General features: G+C 43.5%; 1 protein-coding gene across 6 annotated transcripts in view; it reads left to right on the top strand.

Moving 5' to 3' along the window:
• The first annotated feature begins 578 nt into the window (after positions 1-578).
• Positions 579-15,764, top strand: part of eif4g1a (eukaryotic translation initiation factor 4 gamma, 1a) — a 47,641-nt gene continuing 32,455 nt past the window's right edge. Inside the window, exons 1-13 of one of the 6 annotated variants that reach the window (XM_084708175.1) lie at positions 579-1,010; positions 3,086-3,208; positions 3,307-3,393; positions 3,617-3,649; positions 4,110-4,130; positions 4,641-4,820; positions 4,919-5,018; positions 5,915-6,066; positions 6,327-6,419; positions 7,114-7,192; positions 7,314-8,219; positions 8,353-8,441; positions 8,575-8,749. In XM_084708175.1, coding sequence (XP_084564301.1) covers positions 3,134-3,208; positions 3,307-3,393; positions 3,617-3,649; positions 4,110-4,130; positions 4,641-4,820; positions 4,919-5,018; positions 5,915-6,066; positions 6,327-6,419; positions 7,114-7,192; positions 7,314-8,219; positions 8,353-8,441; positions 8,575-8,749 — 1,990 coding nt within the window. In that variant the 5' untranslated portion in view covers positions 579-1,010; positions 3,086-3,133. Of the gene's footprint in view, positions 1,011-3,081; positions 3,209-3,306; positions 3,394-3,616; positions 3,650-4,109; positions 4,131-4,640; positions 4,821-4,918; positions 5,019-5,358; positions 5,657-5,914; positions 6,067-6,326; positions 6,420-7,113; positions 7,193-7,313; positions 8,220-8,352; positions 8,442-8,574; positions 8,750-15,764 lie in introns of those variants that run through there. The other 5 variants (XM_084708174.1, XM_084708176.1, XM_084708177.1 and 2 more) reach the window with 5 other exon arrangements.

The raw sequence follows: 15,764 nt of genomic DNA, 5'->3' as shown, positions 1-15,764 counted from the left end.
GGATGTCTTCCACTGACTTACATTCACTTTATAGCATGAAAAGTATAGAAGATAGAAAGATGGTGTTGGTTTCACAGCTATAAATAGCAAGTCAGCCTGCTGAACAGTTTGACATATGAACAGAGTTGGTAACCTGAAAACTGACCAAGCAGCAGGGAGGTTAATCTGCATTTGACTTGCATTTATTTTTGGCTTTGGGGAGGTTCAAGAACCCCCACCAGGAAAGGTATACATGGTGGGAAAATGTGATTTGCACATGGTTAATCAGCCTTCCATAATTTATGACAATTTTCAATTCACTTACATTTTTACCACTCTATTTTTCAATTCACATCAATTTTCTTTACCTCTATTTCCACTTCACATGTACTTCTTTTTAATCCAATAATTTTTGTTAATCTCAATATATTTACTTTTTTCACCTGACGGAGAAATCCTTATAAATATGCTGAATAATACTGTTTTTGCTTTCAGAAAACACACTGTTAAAACCTTTCTGAAACGTAGCGTTTTTATCCACTGTCACATGACTAGGGAGATGGCATCTTGTATTATTTTCCGGAAGTACCCATGCGACTTTCAGGCGCACAGACCGACCGGCTCACCGGACGGGAAGGCATTACACCATGGCCTCACAGTAAACCGAAGGAAAAGCCTAAAGTGTGTATATCTAACCGGCAATCCGTCACCATCGGCGCCTTGATCATGGACCTCAGGTCCAAAGGCTTTTTTAGGAGGCATCGGAATTGTCAATAGTGCTCTGCAAGTGCTATATTATTTAATTTGGTGTCCTACTTTTCCACGCTCTGGGGATTTAAAGAGCATATGACAGCAACAGCAGTCACCCTATCTACCAGTAAGCTAACTAGCTGAGTCAATAAGGGCACCACTTTCCTTTTGGAGGAGAGGACAAGGTACCTAGCAATACGACTACCAAGTAACGGACTAGATTAGGATATAGTTGCCGATTCCAGTCTTCCATTCGAACGCACAGATACTATTCATTGCTGGTAAGAAACCTGGTCCCTTCGTTTTTTAGCGAGACATGTTTGCTAGCCATCCACTATCAAGGCCTTACAAAAAGTCAACCCATACAAGGTTAGCGTGACATGATGTGACTATTTGCTAGCTAGTTTAATAACATGTATTTTGCCGTGAAGGAAATTCACTTTAATTCATAAACTAAAATAACTGTTTTGGGTAACTACAAGTAACTAGTCTACCTAGTATATATATGTTTATTCCGCTTAATATCAGCGGACTAAGTACATCACTGGCCATCCATGCATTGGATGTGAATGCGTGACTTGGTATTCTAGCTCGCTAACATAACGCGATCATGCTAATTTGACAGATTGCTACCTAGTTAGCTAATCCCCAAGACTGTTATAGCTAGATCATTTTACCTGTAAGTTACACTGCTTGCAAGCCATTGCCATATTAGCGACATGATTTAGCTATCGCCATAAGGTGCTCTAATCGTACATTTTTGCGAGGACTTCCGAGTCTTGATGGTGAATGACAGTACGTCCCACATTGTATATCGTGTGTGTACATATGGTTACGTTAACCATGGCGGTATTGTTGACTGCTGCCCCTCCATCTAACTGCTTATGCTAGAACTAAATGATCTGACCTTTCAAACAAATAACAGCAAGCCATCGTTCGCTTTTTAGGTTAATAAGGCAATTGTCATGCCCGCGTTCAGTGTGCACCTAGTGAGGCCTGCAATCAATTCATTTTCAGCACTATTATGCTAATACAAATGAAAGTAGATATAAGATTGACGGGTGGCTAAACATCCGGCTCAATTGTGAAATGTTATTGCTGAAAGTTTGAACTAACATTGTGATGCCCACGTTACTGTTTTTCGATTTAAAGCTAACGTTTGCTAGCACTAATGCCTCTCGCGATAGGATTGATTTTGAGGCTTGCCCATTAGATTCTTCAAGTTCAGTAGCTAGTAGAGACACGTAGGCTGGCCTGCTATAACTAGTCGGCTATCAAGCCATATAACAGTACCCGGTCTTTTTATGCTGTAATGCAATGCAGTGTGTAGCAAGCTAGACGAAAGGCTGGGCACGATATAACTAGAAACTATTTTTTTGTGGGCTACTCAGTTCACTTGTTCCAAGGGATTTCTCTATCTTCTTTTCACTCAAGACTGCTCCTATGTGGCTTACGAGCAAGTCGCCATATGGTTGACAGCTGTAGCTGATTAGCCAACACCAGTAGTCAAAGTTTTAACATGGTAAAGGTCTTTCTAAGCTTGGTGGTTGTACATTTGAAAAATGTTTCTAGATTGCCTCATCATTTAATTTATTCAATCAATTAGTAGCTTTCGTTTTTGCAATGGCTAGCACTGTCAAATAAATCTTAAGTATAACTGTCTCGATCTGGTATAAAGTTAATCCTCTATGTAGCTAATATGGTGGGGTAAGGACGAGAATCCCCTCAACCCTAAAACATAATTTACTGTGACAAAACATGAAAATGATTTGGCATCTAAGCCATTTAAGCTGTTTTACTGTGTCTGTGGAATTATTTTATATCAATGCTATCTAAATGTTTGACCTAATCTACCCTGTTGTTGCAAGGTAGTGTCGTGGAACTGTCCCTTTTAAAAGTGATTCAGACTGTCCAACCGTTGTTTCTTCAGATATATGTGACTCGGGAATACACTTACTAGCTGGATCTAAGTAGGTATTATGACAAGGAGGACAGGAATCACTGTGTGCTTGAATGATGCACGTGTCTGCTGAGGGGCTTAGGGTGGAGCCATTTCTCTTATCAGAGTAGGGACAGAATGCCACACCCTTACTTTCTGACAAGGCACTAACTCAATATGCAAGGCTATATCTTATAAAACTGGAAATATAATAAATCTTCCACACCAAATATTAAATGCTTCATCTTCTGTCTTATGTTTTTGAGTCAGTTCTCTTATGAATCTACATTGCATTTCTTGGTGAAGAATTGGTGTTGGAAAGTAAACCAACTGTGCGTCTTTATGAAAGAGAGCTTGAACCAATTGAAATATAAGAACAATTAGTTTATCGTCATGCGTTTTCTTTCTGTCAGGTAGGCTGGCAAGTCAGCGCTACCCTGATGCAGAACCACAGAAGCACGTGAAATGAACAAGCCACTACAGCCTATAACGGGACCCACTTCTGTCCCACACCCTGCCCCCTCCCCTGGATTGACACAGGTGAGAGCCAGTGACAGTATGGGGTTCAGTTTTCCACAGCAGGTTGACAGGAAGTTAGATAACGGTTCCGTTTCTACAACTCTTCATCCATCTCTCAGGCTGCTTATGCCCCAGGACAGCCCCCATCTCTTGTGTTTGCCACTCCACCACCTCAGCAAATGAACCCTGCACCGCAGCCACGACAGGTATAGTTCCCTGCACATTCTTTCTTTTTAACTTTCCTTGTGATCTTTGTGCCAACCCAAGATCCTTTATCCAACCCTCTCCTGTCATACAGGCTTCTACTATCTTCTAGATATCTGCTGTAATGTTTGTTAGATTTGTATGTTGTGTACACGTGTGTAACCGTTCTTGCATGCCTTCTGGCTCTCAACCTTGATCTCTTGCTTTCTCTTGCTGTCCTCCCAGTTTGCTCCAGGGCCCCGTGCTTTACACCAACAGGTACTAACACCCCCCCCCCCCACCACCCCTCCCTTCACTGTCCCTCCTTTGTGTAGAGCATGCAGTCAAGAAGATCTCTAGCATTGGGTGTCATTCTCATGCTGGATTCGAGCTTTCTCCAGCTCAGGTCAATCTGACTTTGTCCGTAGTCTGGCCCGTGGCCCTCATGCTCTCTGTTTATGGAACAAGGCCTTGCATACATTTTGATACCACAGAAAACACAGGATAGCCATCTATCGAGTCAAACATAGCTGTACACGTTATACCAAATGTAAGGTGCATACTTAAGTGTTAAGGTGCATGTGGAAGAGCTGCCGTTTCAGCTAACTGTAAATGGCTGGGTGATTGACTTCTGCTTCTCATACTATCTCTTTCATTCCTCTATTCTTTTTTTCTTCTCCCTGCTCAATCTCTTTCTCTCCCTCTGTTCTTGCTCTGCTCGTGTTTTGTACGGCTGAAGGGTGGATACAGAGCTCTACAGGTAACTGCAGCTCTCTCTTGCTTCTTTCTCTATTCCTTAAGCCACCCTAACCATAGTGGAGCTTTGAAAAATGGAGTGCATATGAAAAAATAGCTTTTTGGCTTGTTTAACAAAGCTGGGTGGTCAAAACATTTGGAGAGGAGGATGGCAAGGTCATCTAAGAGCATTTAAAGCATTTAATCCATTTAAAGTTAAATTGTGTAGTTCTGGTGTCCTGGCAGAGCTACTGCTCAATGTCCTGCAGGTTAAGGTTAGCTTTAGCCCTAAATATTTTGCGCTAAGGTAGCACAATCTGATATGTGAGTACAAAATGTCAGAACTTGGTTATGATTGAGGGTTATGGGTTGAGTTCACATGCAATTATTACGTACAAAGAATTCTTATTTACGTAAAAATACATTTCTTAGCACAATATGGCATTACCCGCATGAGCAAGCTTGCTCAAAAACTCACTCCTATTGTTCTTGACCCCCTTCCCCCTTTCCTTTACGCTCCCTCCACCTGGTGTAGCCTTACTACCAGAACCGGCCAGCTATGCCCAGCAGTGCCCCACGGGTCCAAACCAGTAGTGGACCTAGGCCAGTGGGACCTACACACGTCTACCAGACTGGCTCCCAGATGATGATGATCCCCCAGCAGCAGCTGTCCTTTGCAGGCTCCCCACAGAGCTACTTCATCCCTCCTGGACAGGTATGGACTAGTACAGCCTCCCGTACACACACACACTCACATGTTACAGACGCAACTCGGATTCCATTCAACATAAACATGATCTCCTCCCCCTTCAGTACCGGACTCCTTATATGGCCCCGGCTCAGCAGTACCCTGTGACCAGTGGCACGGCAGGCTTCTACCCAGGAACTAGTCCAGCCGAGTACACTGCTTACGGTAGGATGTACTGCTCTGACATGGGCTGGTATTTACCAAGTACAACCACAAACTCAACCATGACCACAACCTGGCCCCACATGGCAACAAGCAAGGAATGTGCCACTACAACTCACAAAATGTGTAAAACCTCAAGGGCTAACTAAAATCAGAGGGCTGACTCGAGTGTCTTCATATCTGTGATGGACCAATATATGGTTGTCAGCAGTGGTTTTGCTTAGCAAGTGTGTGTGCACGTGTGTGCGCGTGTATGTCTGTGGTGTGAGTTCATACGTATTTCACTCTGGCTCGAGGGGACCCTTCTAGCGGGTCGCCCTCGAATATACTGGTCTGACAGATCCCTGCTTCTCGTTTCATGTTCTCAGTCTTTGTTCTATCTCTCTGCAGTCTTACTGACAAAGCTCTAACACCCTGCTTCCTCTGGTTCCTCTCATTCACTCTCTCTTCCTGTCTTCCTGCTTTGTCGTCCTTTTTCTGTTTTTCCATTTTGCTACTTCGCTCCCCTCCTCTTTGCAACAATGCTTCAGAGCCCTCTCTTGCTGCGAGGGAAAGACGGGGTGGTGGGGGGAGAGGGGGCGGGCGAGAGAACGGGCGTCTCTCTCTTCACGGGGCTCCTCTCACCTCCCAGCGCTACCCTGGTGAGTAGTGCATGTATTCGTGCGTGTGTGTGAGAGAGAGAGGTGGTAAGAGAATGCTGCATCCTTTCTTCAACAGTGCTGTACGCATGTAGTTCAGATACGTTATTTTCTTACTTGACGAGTATCTGTTTTTGAATAATGTATGTGTGAGGAGGTGGGGGGGGGGGGTAATCCTCATGTGAATGTCTGTCATTTCAGTGTATTTATTCTATTTCAAATTTCTCTCCTTTATCTTCCCCCTCCTTTCTCAACCCGTAGCTGGTGCATATTACCCAGCCCAGCCCCAGTACTCACCGTCAGTCCAGCCCACGCCCGTCATGATCAGCACCACCCAGCAACAGCAACAAGCCCCACCTCCCCAGCAGCCACCAGCCCAGCCACAAGGCCCACCAAAGAGGGAGCGCAAACCGGTACACACACTCACATACACACAGGATGTGACCTGGCTAACCAGGTCAATAGGACAATGGAGAAACCCCTTTTTTTGTCCACTCAATGTGGAAATTTCCCTTTTGCCCGCCAGTGACAATGTTGGTCCTTTGTCTGAAGTATGAACTCTACAGTGAGGAGTTGGCACCAGTGAGGGGAGGTTCATCAGGGGCAGGACATGAATTGGCAACTGGCAATCCAACTTCACTCTCCCACTCTTTTTCCTCCCCTCTTCTCCCAGATCAGAATACGAGACCCTAACCAGGGTGGACGTGACATCACAGAGGAGATCATGGCCGGAGGAAGGTCCACCTCCACACCCACTCCCCCACAGGTAAGCCCCACCGCTACTTACAGCCTTAGACGGACTTTGGAGTAGTAGGCTGAAGGATGCAAGGTTAAGACAACGTCTTAACGTCACCATAGTATGAACATTTGAATGTCATGGAGCCAGTGGCAGCATAAACTGTATACGTAGAACTTGTTACCTAAAACAACATAACTAGCTAATGGAGCTAACCGTAGCTGGTAAGCCATACAGAGGTTATTTTTGATAATCACAGAATTATTGTATCAATGCCTGTAGTCCAGTAAGTCTGCATATTATGACTCGTGTAGACACACTACACTGGAGTAATTTGCTTCCTTCTATAAAAATGTATTTATATTTCTGTATTGGGTTATGTTTCATACTTTGAGGTGTGATAGTCCACCAATGAGGGGTCCGACCCATCTTTTAATCCTACATGCTTTAGTCCCAAAATGGCAGAACCCTAACAATTAAATATGATCTCATAAAGAAGACTATAATGGGTTTCATGTCCATTCACAACTCATGATTTATCACCATGTTCTGTTCACTGTCAATTCTATCCACATCCAGCAGACTGATGTTATTGTCTTCCACTTTACTAGGCCTCTGCTCCATTTGTGTTTGTGACTGTAGCCATGAATGTGCTTGTTTCAAAAGCTGGCTGTTTTAAATGTGGGTATTTGACATGGGTGTGCTCTGCTCCTCTGCCCTGTAGGCCTCCTTGCCTGACGGAGCAGGCCCAGCTCAGACCAATGGTGAAGTAACACAGCCCACCGCCATGACGACGAGAACAGGTGAGCTGTCACTGGCTAAACATATGCATGAAGCTAGCTAGACTGAAGACAGCAGTCAAGGAGGTATTTTCAATTCATGTTTTTTTCATTAAAAATAACATTTTATGTCCTCAACGTACAGATGAAACTGCTGCTACAGCCGGAACCCCACGTTCCCATGTGTCGTCCTCTCCTGAGCCTGCAGTTGCGGCAGGGCCTGAAACAGGCACACAGAGAGACCCTCTCTATGAGCAGACCATCCAATCAGAAGTGGTGGCCTCAATTGAGGCACCCATCTCACCTGGCAAAGATCAGTCACCTGCACCCTCCCCATCCCCCCCATCAGCACCAACCAGGTGCTCCCCAACTCCCCCCTCAGAGCCCACCGTGGCCCCTCCCGCCATCTCTCAGGTGTGCGACACAGTGGATGCCCCGGTGACCCTGACGATGACATCACGTGTCCAGGAGCACCCTTCCAATCAGGACAGCCCTGATGTCACGCTGGCTGCGTCCGAGAAGCTTGCAGTCCAGGAGGAGAAAGATGAAGCCGAGATGACAGTGGGGAAGGAGCCTGCCGTCGCCAGCCAACCGGAGGTCAAAACTGCAGTGCTTCAAATGCAGGCGCCGCTCGCTGCGGTCAACAGCGAAAACGTGACTCCCCCCTCAAAGGAGGAAACCGAAGCCTCTGTTGGTAAAGGGGCCATCGTGGAGCATCTGGTTGGTATGCAGGGGTTGGCAACCCCGGCCACCCTGACCTGGGCCGCTTCTCTGCAGGGCAGTCCTGAGGCAGAGGCCACGCCGACCTACAAGGCTGAGCCTCCACTGTCCAACGGCCTCCCTCAGGACCTGGAGGAACTATCAGAAGACGTACCCCAGTCGGAGTGTGGGGACACCAAATCCCCTGCGGAGGTCGACGGGCCTCAACCTCAGGAACCCACCTCTTTAGCTGGTGTGACAACACTAGGTCACAATGAGGAAGAGGAGGAGGAAGAGAAGACAGAGAACTTGCACTCTGCCAGTTGCCCCACAGAGGAAACTACTATGCATGGTGAGGGGAAATGGGGAGGAATTAATCTAGGGTTGTGTGTTCAGAGACAGCTACATGTTAAGCCAACAAACAGGCCAACATTCCTAATGTTCTGCTTCAGCTTTACTTTGACAGCCTTACCTCCCTCCTGCAGCTGCTGTGTCTGTGCCAAAGAAGAAGAGGAACATGAAGGAGCTGAACAAGAAAGAGGCCATTGGAGATCTCCTGGATGCCTTCAAAGAGGTTCATGTCTGCCTCAACTTCCAGTGTTTAAGTTGTCAATGTAAAGAAATTGTCACAACACAACATTAGCCCCTTACAGGGGTGGCCTTATGGTACTGTATATTCTTATTGCCCTGTCCCTTCATTTTATTAGGAGCAAGAAGCTAAGCCTGCTCCAGAGCCTCAGGCTGAGCCTGCCCCCTCCACTCGGGCTGCTCTGGTGGCCGAGGCCTCTGAGGAGACGTGGGAGGAGAAGGAGGACAAGCAAAACTCTGAGCCCGACATGTCTGAACCAAAATCAGCTGTTGTGAAGTACCAATACAAAGGAGGTGGGGGCCCTTAAGTGTCTACATTTCATCGAAACGAGTTACACAAAATTATTTTATCCCCTGTAGGGCTGTCAACGAAGATTCTAAATTCGAATATATATTCGAATAGTGGTGAAAAACGAATTTCAAATGTGAAAAATAATATTCGAATGTAAAAAAAACAAAAAACACAACCACAGCGCGTCTGTCTGCTTTCAGAATCAGAATTGGTGTTTATTCGCCATGAAAGTTTGCACAGACAAGGAATTTACTTTGGCAGGAGAGCCTACCGAGGCAGCCATTTTCGGCACCAACTAGAAAGGTTACAGCATAACATGAGGAGAGAGGAGGAGAGAAAAAGGTAACCAGACAATGGGCCTCATTCACCAATATCTTCCTAAGTTATTTCTTAAATATGTTCTTAAGAAAGTTCCTAAGAAAAATCTACGTGTGATTCATGAAGCGTTCTTAAACAGCAGAATTGTTCGCAGGTGTGTTCTTAGAATGATGAATCCCAATATTTCGTAAGTTGAAAGCTCGTGCCCCGTTGCTCCTATTTAGCATAGGTAAACGCTCCGTTAATTCCCATAAAAGGGCATGATATGGCAGGGCCGTGTGCACACTCAGAGAAATGTCAAAATGACGTGGTAAAGACTGTGGAGGCCTCGACAAAAGACAGAAAAACGTCATAATAATTCTGAAGTGGAGGTACAGCTGCAAGAAGTTAGGGACAAACGACACATCATATTTACGTAATAGCGTCGGCTGTGGATACAAATCGGTAAATAAAACCGATGCATGGTATGCAATTACTCATGCAGTGAATGCTGTATCTGGAGAAGTGCGCAGAACTGATGAAGTAAAAAAATTAATGGTTTAACTTAAATCTGAATTCTTCAGCAAAAAAACTGACTGTTTTTTTGACTGTTAAAAATGTCCATGAGGACTGCTCTTGGTAGCCTAAAGCGTAGCAGGGCTACGAACAGGTAGCCTACTCGTCGCTCTCTGCAAATACATCGGTATGGTCAAGGAAGATGTGATCCCTCCTCAGGGAACGATCTGCAACATTTTGCAGCAGCAATAAATACCATTGTGTGGTGTACTCCTAGTGTACGGAATACGCCTACTTTGGGTCTATAAATACAGTGATAAGTCACTTATTATTTGATGGCAAAGTTCCCTGTTAACATAATTGATTTGAACTGAAGGCAAAGCAAGGCAAGTTTACATTTTTTTGAATGACCCATCTCAGAGTAGCTTTATAGAATGTACAGTTACTGTATTGAAAAAAATATACATAACATAATTGCTGCAGTAAAGGCTTCATTTGCAACAGGACAAGAAATATGCAATATAGCTTCCATTTAAAGTATTACCCGAGCTCTGGCCCTTCTGAGTGCCACCACACATTCTAACTCCTCTCCCTTGTCCCTCTCCCTTGGCCTGGTACTTGTCTTCCTCTCCCTTGTCCTTGTACTTGTCTTCCTCTCCCTTGTCCTGGTACTTGTCTTCCTCTCCCTTGTGCAGGCATTACTGTATTCTTACTTTCTTTTGTTGCACTATATTGTTCTTTTCCCACACCAGATCAGCCCAAAGAGGTTCTCTTTACTGTCTATTGAAAGAACCTCAACACCTGAGTGTTTCCTAGTTGGGAATCAGCTGTGATGTACAGTATTTGCATAACTTAAGCAGTTTCTCAGTAGCAATAGAATAAAATACAGGGGATATATTTCTGTTTCAATTCACAATATAAACAGCTGTTCACTTAATTTAACCAATAATTTAGGTTTTGAACATGATGTTATTTGTTTTGCTGACAGTGTGAAAGCATTGGTAAATTGGGCAGTAAAAATCTATTGTTTTGGTCTTGGTTGTGTGTAAAAGAAGTTCAAGCATTTAAAATTTGTGTTTACTCTATGCATTTTGTGTCAAAGCAACAAGAAATGTGTCAATTGTACAGCCTACACAGATGGATGTTGTGCTCACTGTGTTAAGAGTTAAGGAAACTTGTTAAAGGTATTGAAAAAACTTTCATAGCGATTGTAAAATATTGTATTTATATAGGTCAAGCACAATTCATACACAGTGGAAATTCCAAGTGCATTACAAATGAGCAGAAGTGTAAGTGTTGTGTGTATTTATTAAAACAAAAACAAAAAAGTGTAAAATTATGAAAATGATTAGTTGAAAAATTATAAAAGAGAAATATTCAATTTTAAATTAGAATGGACGAAAAGGTATAACTATTTATTTTGCGCAAACATGTCAGCTCTCAATTGTGCGTAAGAGTGCTCTTGGTTGTGCGTAAATTCTGTTCTTACCTAAGAACAAATCCCAAATAAGAAAACATTGGTGAATGCCAGAATCTTTGTGAAAACTGCCTACGTGGGGTTTGAGAACAAATTTGTTCGTAAGAACATTTGGTGAATGAGGCCCAATGCTCCTAGAGGAGTACAGTGTGGGAACAGGGGGGGGGGGGGGGTGGGGGGGGGGGTAGGGGGGGGGGGGTAGACAAGCTGCATCTGGACCTGCAGCCATGGTAGGCTCTGGACACAGACCCGCCAGCCACCCAGGGGAAACAAGCAGTCGAAGGCGTACTCAAGTAGAAGTATAGATACTAGGGTTTAAAAATACTTTTGTAGAAGTTGAAGTATCAACTCAAGCTTTTTACTCAAGTAAAAGTATAAAAGTACTGGTTTCAAAACAACTTAAAGTATAAAAGTAAAAGTAGTAATGTAAAGGGGAAAAAATGCCATTAAGGATAAAAGCTTAGGCCGCGCCAGAGGGGCCTATAATGTGTAGCCGGTGTGTGGTGAAACTCACTCCTCAAGTATGTAACAGGCCACCCGCGTCAGAAAATTGCTAGCTTTTCGTTGGCGTAGTTGGTAGTGGTGGTGCTTGGGAAGTCAGAGGTGGTGAGTTCGACTCCCGGTGGGAGCGGACGGTTGCCTGTATACCTCTGACGGAACTTGAAAGACCACGTCTGTTACAAATGCACAACCCCACCTCCCCAAAAGACAATAGTGACTAATTTATATTGAAATGTTAATGTTGAAATATTTGGGCTGCACCTGATTGACCATTGAAAATTCAAAAGTTGTTGTTTCATTCAACCATTTCGAAAAATTCTTCCAGGTACAGCCATGGATGTAAAAGGGTTGGCTGGTCTTCCTTGCTACCAACCTCCTCGCTTTTGCTTGGTTGGGACATTTCGAGTTCTCTTGGGTCTCTGGCACAGACATCTAGGCTATACGTTTGTATTGTATGTTTCCGTCATGTGCAGTTGCGATAGTCTGGCTCTGCCGCGCAATTTGGATTTTGCTTCTGTACTCGGTCTGGCCATTCAGTAAGTAAGTCAGATTTTGCATCAGCGAACAGAAGGAGTGGCTGAGAACTATGACGTTGATGTCATGCGCTAGTTTGTGTTGTAGTTCCGTTATGGCGGCGGAGAAAGATGCCAGCGAAGCCATTCGGTCCGTTGTGGCAACACTGCCAAATATCTATAAACTAAAGCCGGAGCAAGAACAAGTTTTGCTGAGTTTTGTTGTTGGCCATGATGTTGTGGCCCTCCTCCCCACGGGGTTTGGGAACAGTTAGATTTTCCAGCTATGGCAGCTAGCTCTGTTACAGTAGTGGTGAAGGAATTTGCGAACGCTAGCGATTGGTTATGGCAGCTCAGAGTGGCTCTGGGCAGATCCAGTAGTTTTAAACTTCAACAGAAGTTCAAGGCTAGTTTTCACGGCTGTTTGCGCCATCCCTTATTGTTTACAACGTTAAAAGGGCTACTTGGTTGGCGTTACCTTGAGTTATACAACAGACATGAAAATCCCTCACCTTTCGGCGAAATTTGCAGTTTTGAAACCAAAATAGGTGACCTACGTGAATCGTGTAGATTCAATGAGAAATTGTTTTTTGGGGGTGTGTGTGTTTGTGGGGGGGGGGGGGGTATTCATGTTCAGTGAACTGCGAACAGGTGCGCGTGTCAGAAGGGAGCGCGAGTGCATGGAAATATTAACGCGAAGGGCCTTGCATCACCAGTGCAAACCACCATCAGAAGCTGAAAGCACCTGGCCTCGGTGAATGATGGTTTCAATCATTTTTATATTTTCAGCTATATCTAAGTTAAGTTACCCAGGAGCTCTGTTGACATAGATTTGGCTAACGTTAGCTACAGCTTGATGAATTGAGTCATTAAACACAGCAGGAGAGAACGCAACGTTAGCCAGCTAGTTGAAGCTCCGGTGGAAAATTCCAAATGAACTTATTTGCCGCCTACACACAACAGTGACACTGGCAGATCGAAAGCTAATTTGAGACAATATAAAGATGGAAAACCAGGCTAAGAAACGTAAACGTAATTACCTTCACTAGACGTTTTACAAATTGGACAAACGGCTATGTTTGTTTGTTTCAAGCTCCAAAAACTATTTTTCGCTCAAATCACGCGCGCTTGCATTATATGGAACGCTGAGTTAGTCAAAATTAAATCAATAAATAAATAGGTAAATGAATAGATAAATATATAAATAAATAAATACGGCTATGAAATAAACTCTGAAATTAAAAAAAGATGGTAATAAATATATAAATATAACATTATATAATTATATAACTGAATCCATTTACCGACATCAATAAATAAATACATTTATTTATTTAAAAATGACGTTTTTGTAAAGACAACATGTATTTAATTCATGGGACTTTTATTTCCTAATGCCACATTTATTTATTTTGAGACTTTTCCACACCACATTTATTTCCACTCCACATTTATTTCAGTGCTGTATTTATTTCACATCTCACATGCAAATGAGAGGGGCGTGGTTATCGTCAGACCAACGCAGCAGATAGCTATGCTACCTGTATGGGGGTGACAGTGGCATCGCACTGCTGAAAAGCATACAATGTAGACAAGCTTTGCCCATAATGTCTGTGTTGTCTCTGCCTTTGTATGGGAGTGATGGCGGTGACTTAGTAGCCTACGTGTGGGGACTTGATCTTTGATAGCTATGAGGTTGCGCTGAAGTTACCTTTATAAACATGGCTTTCGCTTGTGTGACGTGGAACTCGTCTGCAAAGCTAACAATCACTGCCAACACTGTCTTCCTAGGTGGTATGTTGGCTATCACCGGTCTCGAAGTCGGTAACTGTAGGCCAAGTGGCTGGCTATCCGGCTAGCTAGCTGACAAAATAATTAAAGGACATCAGTGTGGCCATTTCAGCTAGAGCTAGCTACTGTAGAGCTAGTAGTGTTGTGCTGTATTGGCACATATGAACAGCCAAACCCGTTTTGTCACAGAATCTGAATGGTCATTAAAACGACTCCAGTGGTAGTGGTTGGATTTTATATTGAATAATTCCATAAACCTGTACCTAATATCTGGGTTTGGTTATTGTGTACCGTGTTGAATGGGTCTTGGTCTTGACACGTCTTGGTTAGTTGCAACTTTAAATTGCCAATAATAACAAAGCGTTAAGAAACTTGACTTCAATTTGAAGCAGTAGCCTACTGTAAATCCAAAGGTATGGGTAATGTCTGGAATGGTCTGGCTTCACTTCAGGTCTCGTCTCAGTAAATGGTAATGCATGGCATAATGGTGAGGCTAGATCGTTATAATCAGGTGCCTTATCGACCTAGTTATCCACATAATAGCAGAGCGATGTAGCGGTGGTGGCAGTGATTGTCTTCTTTGTTGCTTGCTGTGTTAGCTAACATTACCTGGCACTTATCACCCCCCACTACCTGTACATCTTGCACACGAACAGTGCTCGATAAGTCTCAAACTATTTAAGACTTCAATATCTATGTTCTGTAGAGCACTTATCCATCCAAGTACCTCTACAAAATCTACTATCTGTGCCAAAATAATATATCCTGACAAGCCATGCCGTTCGGCAGTGCGATTCCACTGTCACCCCCATACAGGTAGCATAGCTATCTGCTGCGTTGGTCTGACGATAACCACGCCCCTCTCGTTTGCATGTGAGATTTGAAATAAATACAGCACAGAAATAAATGTAGTGTGGAAATAAATGTGGCGTGGAAATACATGTGGAAATAAATGTGGCATGTAAAAGTCCCATGAAATAAATACATGTTGTCTTTACAAAAACGTCATTTTTAAATAAATAAATGTATTTATTTATTGATGTCGGTAAATGGATTCAGCTATGTAATTATATAATGCTATATTTATATATTTATTGCCTTTTTTTTTTTTTTTCAGAATTTATTCCATAGCCATATTTATTTATGTATGTATTTATCTATTTATTTACCTATTTATTTATTTATTTATTTAATTTTGACTAACTCGGCGTTCCATAGCATTAAGCATGAAAGTCCCTAACTAGCATCACATCAGGCACAGAATTTGCATGCATTAGCAGGGCGCTCGCTGTCGTGGCGTATACGGGACCGGTTCTGGTGGGCCGGTCTGGATCAAAGTCCAATGCCTATTTTTACTCCCAGTCCGTCCCTGCCGTTCTATCAATAAGCGGACCTGCCAACCTGTACGCAATTTGTGTAGCGGATACGCAATTTGACTTCAAAGTACGCTGGTACTTGTATTGGCTGTCAATCATGATGGAAGAGTAGACAAGTAAAGTTACAGCATGTCCGCCATTTGTGGTGCCCTTACCACATTGTGCCTCATATACGGTAAATGTTAGACCCAGTGACAGGTTGGCATCAAATGGCTTGCATAATACCTAATAAGGAGGCCATAATAATTTTTGACTCATGGCTTAAGTTACGTCTCTCCAGCTCTCCCCAGGTTGGCAAAAAAGTATCTCAAAATGCATCAGATTGATGAAAATATGGAATATTTAAATTTTTCTTATGGGTGAGCATGCACCCGGACCCCCTTAGAGGGGTAATATCCTTCTCACCTTTTTCACCCCTGACCCGTTTTCATGCATGATACAAGATGTGGCGTGAGAGCGTGTAAAATGGTTGAAATGCGTGTCTCATGGCCAATGCGTGAGAGTTGGCAGCCCTGTGTTTGTCAAAAGTTTGCAACATATTTGTAAA

The sequence above is a fragment of the Hypomesus nipponensis genome, chromosome 10, assembly GCF_054491055.1.
Source record: "Hypomesus nipponensis isolate SF chromosome 10, ASM5449105v1, whole genome shotgun sequence".
In the NCBI taxonomy this organism is placed as follows: Eukaryota; Metazoa; Chordata; class Actinopteri; order Osmeriformes; family Osmeridae; genus Hypomesus; species Hypomesus nipponensis.
This window is presented reverse-complemented; position numbering and strand designations above follow the sequence as displayed.